General features: G+C 41.1%; 1 protein-coding gene across 3 annotated transcripts in view; it reads right to left on the bottom strand.

Annotated features, from left to right (window-relative positions):
• The window catches only part of DENND5B (DENN domain containing 5B), a 101,250-nt gene that overhangs the window by 44,974 nt on the left and 44,250 nt on the right, over positions 1-12,026 (bottom strand). For all 3 annotated transcript variants that reach the window (XM_068190887.1, XM_068190884.1, XM_068190885.1), the window contains 2 exons: positions 9,067-9,176; positions 3,267-3,933 (listed from right to left, as the gene is read on the bottom strand). In XM_068190887.1, the coding sequence (XP_068046988.1) occupies positions 3,267-3,933; positions 9,067-9,176 (777 nt within the window). The remainder of the gene's footprint in view (positions 1-3,266; positions 3,934-9,066; positions 9,177-12,026) is intronic.

Below are 12,026 nucleotides of genomic sequence, written 5' to 3'. Positions count from 1 at the left end.
GTGCAACTGGATACCCAAAGATGACTGTAGCAGCCATGGTACAAACAGCCACTCATTGCTCCTGTCCCCAAGGCAGAGCTGTGCCAGACACTCGTATCACACTGGGAACACATCCAGGGCAAGCTGGATAAAGTCACCCAACACCCTCACCTCTTCATTGATTTAGATGCCTTTGTTCAGGCTGCTGGAAACATTATGCCCCAGCTACAGGGTTAAAAATAAACTCTTTCATCCTCAACTCCTAGCTCCCTTGAGAAAAACCACTTCAGAAAAGCCAGTACAGTCTCTGTGCAACCTTTGTGCCAGCCTTTCACCGCTGGTATTACCAGCTAGGCTTCTTTGTATGGTCAGGGTTCTGCAACAATTTTTATTTTCACTCCACTTTCCAAAAGAAGCCTTTATTGTATAGAAGAAGAACTAAATTTTTGACAAGCTTAAATGAAAAGCTTCCTTCCAACAGGTCTAGGAGAATCACAAAAAAGTCAGCTTACATTTCCCACACATGTTAACAGCAGCTCTCACTGAAATAGTTTAGCGAACTGAAGTAGGTGTTGCTCATGCCCTGATTTCATGAGTAGTACAGCATTATGTCAGTGAATTGTGATTTTGTGTAAATAATGCTGTCTTGCTTGAAATTGCAACCAGAGGATCTTCTACTAATCTCTTGTTGAGTTTGGGAAGGCTGCAGCAAGGCCCGGCCTCTGGAAACACAGTCCCTCTTTAAAGGAGGAAGGCAAAGAAGGATGAACTTGCAAAATGCCTCTCCCATCTGTTATTTTGGAACAAGAGATATGTCAGCCAAAGCCTTTTCATCCTTTGCCTTGAAAGAACTTGGGAGTTAAAAAAGTGCTTCTCCCTGATGGATCTCAAAGCTGAAGAGAGCAGATTTTGGTACCTTCCAGGCTGGTTCTATCTCAAACTGGAAAATAGCTGTGGTTTTCTTTTTCAGGAATTGAAAGACTGACATTTAAAAGAAGCCTCAGTGCACAATTAGCCAAGCACTCAGCTATCAGGGTATGCCAAAACTGAGGCTTTGCACTTGCCCTCCACTCCACATTCCTCACCTCTGTGAACCAGCATTATGCTGCTATTTCCATAATCACAAAATTTCCCTAACACAGCTATATACTTTCCCCCATGCACCACCAAGTTGTGTCTATGTTAGGCAAGCAAAAGTCATGTCAAGGACATCCCTAGATTCACAAATAGAAGAGAAGATAGGGGGAAGAAAAAATTCTGAAATTTGAAGGGTGGAAAGGACTACTTCTCACTATCTCACTTTTCTTAAAAAAAAAAAAAAAAACAAACATACAATGAAACCAAACAAACCAAGTAAACTCTTAAATTATAACCAGTAATTGGAAGAACAACATTTATCTAACTTCTGCTGGACATGAAGGCTGAGTCAAAATTATTTAGTAGATATTTTTTATCTGTCTCAATGACTATTACAAAAGTAATGCACATGCAGGTTGCTCTCTACATGCACAAAATATTACTAAAACCTAACCTGACAAGCACATTTTCCCTAATGCTACTATCTTTCAATGAGAAAGAAAAAAGAAAAAAAACCAATTCTCAGTGAGTCCATAAGCAGGGACCAGGGTGGGACTGATGAGCAGGGACGGGTGAGAGGCATTTCAATGGTGCTGCTGTTTAATATCAAACCCCAGTGCAAAGTGGCAAAGGCAGCACGATTCAAACGGAGGAAGAAAGGGGATAACTGCACACACACACACAGAAGCAGGAGGGAGGGGAAAAGCAGCCTAATCAAAACTAACAGCAGGATTTCTGCTCACACTTCAAACTGAGAGAAGATAAAACCTTTCATTTTCAGTTCTTGAAAGCAAACCCCTGGAGTCCATGTGGAGAAGAGCTCTGCAAAGAACTATCAATCCTCTGAATTCAGTCATTTGCAGAAGAACTATCCTTTTTCCACCTCCCTGAACATTCTTCCCCATTCTCAGTCATTTAGTTATTAGCATTACCATTACACACTTCCTGACCTTTTCTTTTATATGGCAAACGCAAGCGGTCCCTTCTGGAGCCTGAAGGTTCATTATCCATACCCATTTTCGACCATTTCCCATCCTCCCTCCCCGCTCCATTTCAAGCTGTCTGCTGCTCCAACCACTTCTCTTGACAAGCCTAGGTAGTCAGCATCTTTTCCTCTTTTCACTAGAAGGCATGTGTACTCCTGGATTCAGGTGTTTTAGTCTCCTCTGATGAAACCACTCCTCCCACCCCCGGAAATTTTTCCCTGACATACATCACCCTAATTTAGGGTCAGAATCACAGATGACATTTGGGAACCCAAATCACAAGGACAGGCTTCCAGTGAGACTTAGAGGTATACCCAAAAAGTCTGAACATCCCCTTGAAAGTCAGCAGGAAAACTTGACCTTGACATGTTGGACATCTGAATACTACCAGGGCCAGACTCACAGGAACCAACATCCTAGAGGAAACAGTAGTAGGGGTGTAAAATCCCAAAGCATACCCAGTAGTAAGTCAGGATTCCCCAAACCTGCAGCAGAATGTTGCACTATTACAGAAAGACACAACCATAAGAGCAAAAGTTTTCAAAAGCAGATTTTCCAAAGCTTGATGGATGGCCCACTTCAATATGGAACATGGGCAGGCTCTGTGCAAGCAACTTCTGCCAATGCTTGGCCAGCTGCAATCTTAGTGTCTCAAAAAGAAGTACGCCCATCCTTGTCAGCAACATTCCCAAATACCCCGAGCAGGACTAAAAAGGAATGACCAGTAGCTCCACTCAGTTTCAAAACCCACCATTAAATCTTTAGCCTCCAAGTGCTAAAACACTCTCGGTGTTTTAACATGAACATATCCATCATATAGGAGGCAGGAATCAATATGTTGCTGGAATTTGAAAAACAAAGTAGCAGCAAGAGTGTCTTCTGCAAGATATATTACTTGCTGCTGGTATTTTTGAAGAAGATAGGATTAATTTCATGCTGTCTTGCATGATCAAGGGCAGTGTGAGGATAATAATCAAATGTATTCTATTGCTAGCTGCCACAAGTGATAAATACAATGCATAATTAAGCAGCACCTAGACTGCCTGGAGGAAACAATTATTTGCTGCTTTCATTAGGACACCCTCATTTCTCTCATTTTTTCAATGCTTTCTCACATTTCAAAAATCAACCTCAGCTCTATAACATGAAATTCTATGAGCTCCTGTGGCTGCAGATGCCCAGGAACTTCCTGCTGGAAACAGACTTTGCTGAATGAGTGCCCACCTTGTGAGTACAGAAGGATCTGCATCTCCAGAAGAACACAGGTGAAGACCTGGACCAGGTTCTCCAGGCCCAGCAGCTCAAAGACCTCCCTCAGAGGGTAGTCAGAGAGCGGCAGCTCGTTGGGCCCAGGTCTCTGGCAAATGATGGGCTCATAAACCCCATAGAACTTGAGTGACCTCCCCGGGGGCGGCAGGGGCACCTCGTAGAGGATGTTGTGGATGTAGCTCTCCAGGGGCAGAGGTGGTGGCTGCTGGGAGGTCACTGCCTTGTAGAGCTGGATCAGGAACTTCTTGCAGGCTTGCATGAAGGGCAGAGGGGTGATGAGGCAGATGCACTTGGAGACATAGAGCGTGTCCCTGCTGATGTCGTAGGAGTTGTAGCGCTGGAGCTTGGCGAGGGACGTGGCGTCGCCCTCGTCGATGCTGCTGGCCAGGGAGTCCATGCTGCAGGAGGAGGAGGCGCAGACGCTGCTGTACTGCTCTGCATTGTGCATCTGGTAGAGTGTCTGCATGGCTGTGCAGATCTGCTTGCTCGTGACCTCCTCGTAGAAGGTGAGCACAAAGCCATACGTGCGGGAGCCATCCTCCCTGGTGATGATGAAAGAGTGCAGCTGCGGGTCTCTGTTATCCGCCTGCGTCCTGAAAGACAGCCCCTTGGGCATACACAGCTAAGAAAGGAGAAGAGAAATAGACAAGAGTTACCTAAGACTGTTTTATTTTGCTATTTTTGCTATACAGGCACATTCTTTTTATCCTCTGCATCACAACAAGCCAGTTACCTTCAAAAAAAACCAAACATCCAAGAGCAAAACAAGTGATGCTACTTAAGGAGACATGACTGAAGAAAGGAAGGCACCCTCCAAAATAATCCATCTATTAAGTCATTACGACTCATTTTCATTACTTGCTCCAACTGTTTTCACTACTGAATAGCCTTTGTGTCATTTATTTAAGTATCATATAAAAACATCCAGCTTTGCTCTCATTTGCATATATCAGTACTTAAAAATCAGAGAGTGAAAGAAGCATCTTATACCACTGGATTTAAATTACATAGACTTCTTGGAATTCTTTGATCTTCCCTAATTTTCTGGGTGGGGGGGGAACAACAAACAAACCAAACCCCAGCTGACTGGCAGCTATTACATTTACCTTCTTCTCTAAGTGCCACCAAATAGCTTAGGCAGGATAAAAGGAGGGGCAGAGAGGGAAACACCCAAAATCTATGAAAGCCTCATTTCTGATTTACCACTCAGCAAAATCCCTTGCAGTGATTCTGCTATACTGGGTGTTTCTCTGAAGCATGGCCCCAGTGATAAATCAAGGCCTTTTTCCAGACATTCTTTGGGAATGCTATCAACCATCCAATACAAAATAACAAACATCCAGAAAAACTTGTTTGAATTGCACATCAGTAGGAAACTCCTCATATTCTAGCTTAATAAGTACATTTATAAACAAATGACTATAGCTTTATTTGCACCATCTGAAGAAATAAAAGGAAAGAAGAGAAGGAGAATCTTCAAAGTGTTCCTTTTCAAAAAAGGCAACAGTAGAAGCCAACTTTTACCACAGTATTTGAACCTAGGCACAACTGAGTACGTCCCCTAATGTCTCACCTTGACCAAGAGTAAATTCCTGTGATGCTGGAAGAGGTCAGGAGAAATAACTATATATTTTCAGGCACATCCTACCGTGAACTACAGCAGTCCATCTTGCAGAGACCATTCAACAGCCTGGTAAAGCTGGGAATTAGGCAAGTGGTCCAGACTCCACAACAGGCTATCAGGCTCCTAAATTATCTAGGACAGCTCTCATATATTGCTCAAAAAGGTAATACATAGGGAAATAAGTAGCCTGGAGTTGGCAGAAGAATTTAATTCAATTGATGGGCTCTGCTGACACAAAGCATGAAATTGCAGCCTGAACTATTTCTGAAGAGCAGCCACATTTTTATTCAAGAGCTTTATAGTTTTTATTGAGGCATTAAGAGCAGTGCCATGGTTAAGGCTTCTCCAATAAAGAAGTAGTAAAAATCCTTGTTTCACACTTTATTTAAATTTATTCTCCACAATAAATATCTCTCGTAACCTCATTTTTTGGCAGGCTTGCTTAATAAAAATTTATTTCTATAGTGTGGGCTTTCAATGGTGGCTGTAAGCCTTATCAAAGCCAACCAGGCTGAAATCATAGGCTTTAATCTCAATGCTATCAGAGATTAAATTTTCTTCACTTTACAGAAAAATACCTGGACAAGCAAATTAGATATACTATTACAATCAGACACAGATAGGCATCAGGGAAATTCAGATCAGCTGAGACTGTTTCAGAAGGCTGTTTAAATACATTTCCTCCAAGCCTTAATTATTATTCCCTTGTCCTTTATATATTGGGTAAGCACACACAAAGGGATGGCCACCTATTAAGTTTCAGCCACAACTTGACACATGCAGAATATTGACCTTTTAAGACCCTGGCTGCAAACCTTGGCCCAGAGACTTCTGCTGTTGTTAGACCTGTAAAAGGACATAGGAAACAGCAAAGAAAAAAAAAAAAAAAAAAGAAGAAAAAAAAGAAAAGAAGATGGGAAGAACCAAGGCAGGAGGAATGACCAGGAGTCACTTAAGAAGCTAAGATCAAAAGGAAGAGCCTGTAATCATTTTCCAGCAAGAGAGAAAGCTTTGAATTTGTGGTTAATGCATGAAACTTTCATCTTAGGGCTTCGGACATCAATCACTTCCCATCTCATCTGTGTCACACATGCCACAGGAGAGTGTTGGAGAGCAGCTTGGGATGTGCTAAGGGGGTGAAATTTTAGCCTGCTGGTGTGAATCTGGTTCACTAATGCTGAGAACATAGTCAGTCACCTGCATTGCATCTTTGTATAAACACCAAAAACTATCCAAGATTACTGATCAAAGGACAGGATTTTGGTTTCCCGAGCACTTTACTATTAATAATTTATTTACTATTTAAAGGTATCCATCAGCAGAAAACCATGGAATCACACCAGATTTGCAATAAGGCTTATAACCAAGATGGTTTGTAAAAACAAAAGGAAGCTGCACCAGGATAGATAAAGAGGTATCAGCTAATCCAAAACCTGTCTCTGGAAGTCCTGAGTAGCACATACCCTTTCCCCAAACACAGAGGCAGACACACACCCCCCCAAAATCCCTGCCTCCTCCCAGCCATCATCATTTTCAGGTATTTCTGAACCAAAGGTCCCCTCTGGATCGCTGCCCACCAGCATTGGTTCACCTCTTCTCCACTAGATCTTTATTGCACCTTTTAAGCCTCTACATATTTCTCATGTTCACAACATGCTGTGGCAGCAACTCCATACCCAAAGTGCACTGTGGGTGAGGGGGTGGAGAGAAAGATGCTTTTGTTTGTGTTAAAGCCTGCTCCTTCAAATGCCACCAGGGAATATTTAATTCTTTTATTTCAGTACACGAGACATTAAACAGATAATGCTTCCTTGAGTTTCAGAAATACAGGCAAAGATTTATATACCTTGATGAATCAGAGGGCTAAAATAGGAAGCTCATATTCTAAAAATTTCTGTATCTCTTTACTGAGAACTTCAGTTTGGTACAACGCTTGCAGAATGGTCACAGAAGATGGTGTGTGAGGTTAGGCAGGGATAATCACAAAAAGCAGCAGAGGGAAAGACAATTCCCCATTAAAGAGAACTCTGTACTTTGACATATGCTTTGAAACAGAGAGAAAACATAACTCCTTTGCAGCTTGATTGCTTGGGTCTTCAGGGGGCTATTTTTAAAACAACAGGATGGTTCCAGAAGGCAATTGAAATTCCTTAGGCATCCAGCAAAGCCAGAGTTCTCACAAGTTACCCTTCAAGGATTTATGCATTTTCTTCTCTGAGGAAAATTGCTTCTGGAAGCTCACATAAAGCAAACACACAGGCAGAACTAATACAGCAAGGCAAGATCAGAAAGGCCAATAATTGCCTCAGGAGATTCCATGGAGGTGGATATTACATTAAATGATGTTTTAGATCAAAACAATAAAGAAATTTTCCAAAAGATAATTTAAAAGATCGTTAAATACTGCTGCTGTTCGTAAATATTTTTTATTTTCTCCAAGACAAATTGCAAATGAAAGATGTGTTCAATGCAGTTCAGTTCAATTATTTTAATAGGTCTCTTGCTGGTTTTAGCATTCCATTTTTGTCCAATACTGTGATCACACTTCATGAATATTAGACATTCTCCACTGTAACATGAGAGACAACACAGCAATTCCAGCTGCTGTATTCCTGCTGCACACCCCTCATCACTTCATACTGGAACACCCCAATGCAAAGGCAGAACTAAAAGGCATAAATAACCTTGGCAGCTGAGCTATTACCATCTTAACTCCTGATGAAATATTGCTCTGAGTCCTTCATGCCTTCTGTATCAGCACGGTGATGTGGAGACCAGCCCAAATACCAGCTCAACTCCAGCAGTGCACATTTGGAAGCAGAAGACAGAAATCCCCAGCTGTCAGCAGGCAGAGGGAGTGGCTGGACTCATCTCTGCCTTTCTGTGCAAGTGCAGTGCCACAGTATCAGCTCTCTGTGTCACTGCTACTCCCAGCTCCCTCGCTTTCCTGCTAAATATTTGTCAGAATGCTAAAAATAAAATTTGGTGAAAATTGAGATGAACTCCAGATTTCTACATCTTCATGACTGCAGGGAAGTCCCAAATGCATTTTTTCCATTTGCAAAAGCCAACTTAATGTGGGTTTTATATATTCCCCATCTCTCCATCTGCTGGGTGAGGGCCAGGAGATTCTCCTGACTTCTGACTTGCACCATACAATGAGGTCAGTTCTGTTTTGCTGTTTTTTGCTGTTCTGCCTTCCTCAAATCCAAAGCTTATCTGTCCTAGACTGGACAAAGGGCCTCCTAATTTTCCAGTATTGACTTAGACCCAATATACATTTTTGAAAACAGCTAAAATATTGTTCAATGTTACTACTACAACAATTGGTGTCTTTTAAGTTAAGAAATATATGCCATTTTCTGTACTGGGAAGCTCAAATACCAGTAATCTGTTGTCTGTCAGGTTATGCTCTTAACAAGTGCTTTGGTGATTTTGGAATCATCCTTGCTTTGGTGATTTTGGAACCAGCTCTTCAGAAAAATTCCCAGTGGATCATCAGTCTTTCAGTTGTCACTGCCCCCACTCCAGGAACTGTTTTCCCTTCCTTTCCCAGTCCATGAGACTCAGCCACACAGATGCTCACATCAAATATAACTGAGAGGAAAGAGATGTGCAGGAGATGTGCTGGTGCAGAGATGCCATTTAAAGTGATGACCCAGCAAAAGCTGTGGTTTTTAGCTGAGTTCCAGCTTCTGCATAAAGATTCCTCTTTCCCTTGTCTGCAGAGTCAAGGTGGTTTGTATTCAAAAACCTCACATGGATAGCAGTACCTTAAAAATTCTTTGTTTTGCCTCTTTCCTACCTGGGGAAAAGTACTCTAGGTGACCACACCCCTCCTCACCCAGTCCCTGGGATGCTGCTCGGACTTGTTTCATCACACAGCACACTTAGAACATACGAAGGAACGCAGCACTTTTGTTGTGCCTCAAAGTATTCTGTGTTTTCCCAACACCTCTTCCTCTACAGCTTTTCATGCAGCATGCCCAGTGAGTACTCTTAGTCCCAGCAGAAGCACCACAGCCACAAGATCACAAGAGCATCACAAAGGCTGGCTGTAAACAGCCCAGGAACCTCTCGAGGGCTGACGCTGCCGGTAACAATTTGAGAAGAGAGTTTTTCTCTACCTACCATGTTGACTGCATCCTGGTCAAAGGGGTTCCACTCGATGTTCTGAGGATAATGGGCCAAAACTTTGGACTTGAAGGTTCTTCTTAGGGGGCTCTGGTCGAAATTCTCTCCTGCAACAAATGAAGAAATAATGACTCAAAACAGCAGTGAGGCTTCAGACAGAGATGACTTAGTTTTTTTGGGTTTTTTTTTTTTTCCCCCTTCCTTTTTGGGTCAAATCTGATGGATATTTTGAATCTCAGAGGTACAACTTTTAAAAGAGAAACAGAAAAGTTTCCCATTCAGTCTGACCTTACCCTTCTTCCCACAAAATCTTACTGCAGTTGCAACACAGCCTCCAGTTTAGTATTTACAGAATAGAAATATATTGTCAAGAGAAAAATCACTGCTGAGATTTTACAGAAAAAGACCTTGCAATCAACTGGATTCTTGACCTTCTCCTACAGCTTGAGTATCTAGAGATGGCTTTACTGAGTCAGTGAAAGAGCACTTTCCCTCAAGTTTGTTAGAGGCTGTCTTTAAGGTCAATAAAAAATATGACCACCTCTTGGCTATTATAAATTATTCAAGCATTCATTATAGATGATATTTTTTGTATTACAAGTCCTATGTGACAATTAAACATTTATTTTTTTTCTACAACAAATTTCAAGGACATACTTTCTCCACACAAAGAATCCAGCAAGTGCAAAGAGGAAGACTGAAATTAGACTTCAAGTAGAAATGCATCCAGTTATCAGCATACAAATACTGTATTTCACAGTGATGTTGTTAATGGAGTTCCCCTCACTGGATTGTCTACAGCATGCAAAACAGTAATCAAAACAAGGAGTTCTTAAAATCTATTAATTAAATGACCATCTATTACACAAAACCAGCTCTTCCAACAGCACTCATATGCAAGTGCATTCTGAGAAGGGGTTTGAAATCTTTTCCTTCCCAAGTCATCGCCAAGATTTTAAAGATATTGTTACTTTTATACAATACTTATTTTGAACACAGGATTTAGACACATTGCAGCATCATAGTGGTGAAATTATCACCCTTGGAAGCGTTCAAAAACACGTGGATGTGGCATTTGGGGATATGTTTTAGTAGCAAAAAGACAGTGCCAGTTTTAATGGTAGGATTTGATAATCTATGAAGATCCTCCTCAAACTCAGTTGCAAGCTCAGACCAAGTACTCCAAAACCAGAGACCATATCTCTATTTCAGAACATGGCAGTAGAATAACCTCTTATTTTGGTCCAAAAGTTCTTTGCAGAGCCATTAAAGACAGTGTCATCCCACCAATTCCCAAAATGTCACAAAATAAAAGATCCCATCAGGCAAAGGCAGCAAAAATTTTCTCTCCAGGTATGTACTTAGACATACTCAGCAACATTTTTAGCTCTTAGAATCAAGCAGTAATTAACATGCTCATATAATCAAACAAATATGCACAAGGTTATTTCCCAATAAGATCTTCAATCATTCTCACATCTGACAGAGTTTACCTTACAACTGTGACTTGGCAGAAAGGCAGGTATTTGATATTAAATTTATTTGGTTGCCTCTACTAAAAGTAAGACGGGAATATCTGGATGACTTAATTAAGTTCTCTACTGCTAGCAGTAAGTGACTGCTGAAGTTTAAATTTCTTTGAAGGTTTCCTTTCTCATGACAAAAAAAAAAAATAGAAATAGTTTTGGTTATCAAGCATAAACATTGCTTTAAGAAATTCAGCTGCTCAAAACCAGCAGTTACAATGTCCCTGTAGGCTGACAACATGGATTCATTTTATCCAGGAAAATAAATGGCACAAACAACTTACCTTTGTAGAGTCTCTGCAATGTTTGTATTTTACTATTCCAGTGGTTTGAGAAAAATATAAACTTAAGGTAAAACACACATAGAGAAAATACAATTCTCTCAATCAGTGATCATGAGGGAAAAGCAAAGAGCCAAGACACCACACTGGAGTAAATCAACCTGTCATTAGCTTGAAAGGACACGGCACTGCACCCTCCATACAAAGCTGCCTCATGGAAAGACAAGCAGGGCAAGCTTTTAGAGGAGATACAAAATTAGGAAAAAGCCAATACAAGGCTGTGACAGGAGCAGCCTGTGTGAGAGAGTGAAATGCCATCATTTGCCCAAACTAGCAGGAAACACCCCAACTCTCACCAAAACCAGATGAAAAGCACAGACCACAACAGCCAGCTCCACACTGACAAGCAGCTGGAAGAGAACCACAGGGAGCAGAATCTTCTTGGCAAACGGGAGGGAAGGGATCTGGACTGAAAGGTACCTGATACTATCAGCTCTCAGCCTTGGTAGTTCTCAATGTTGAGTCACATGTGGCAGAGAGAATCTACTTAGCTGTTATTCTAGATGAACAGTGAGTTTTCATTAAACCTCCTACATGCTTTTAAGTGCTTCTTTGCTAACTTTCCAAACAGGATTAGCAAGGCACATTTAAAGTGAACCAAGTATTAAATGCAAATTGAATCCATTTGCTAAAATACTAATGGCCAGGTAACAGTACTATGAATACAGACAGGAACATTGTATTTGATGTGTGCTGCCCATGAAAATAGCCCAACTCTGAGGCAAATTAAAAATAATTTGGTTTGACTTTAATCCTTTTGCTTTCAGGATATTAAAAAAAAATTCAAGTACTTTTAAAATTTGTGTGAAACGTGTCAGATTCAACTTCCATTTCATTTGGACACTACATCCTGTTAATGGTACTCTTAAACTAGTGCCTTCCTTTAAGGAGCTGGCTTTTAAAGGGACACTTAGTTTCAAATTAAAAGCAAATAGTGATGCATGCTAGATCAAGAAAAATCTGTGCTAATTAAATTTCAAAACAAAAAGATTGCTCAAAATCAGAAAACAAGCCTGATCCATGTTTTGGATGAAGGATACAATTACTAGGGAAATGCAGCTACAGCCATGAAGTTGTTAATCATGATCAC

Source organism: Anomalospiza imberbis, chromosome 5, assembly GCF_031753505.1.
Source record: "Anomalospiza imberbis isolate Cuckoo-Finch-1a 21T00152 chromosome 5, ASM3175350v1, whole genome shotgun sequence".
NCBI classification, from domain to species: domain Eukaryota; kingdom Metazoa; phylum Chordata; class Aves; order Passeriformes; family Viduidae; genus Anomalospiza; species Anomalospiza imberbis.
Note: the sequence above shows the minus strand (reverse complement) of the source record. Positions and strands in the feature narration are given on the sequence as shown.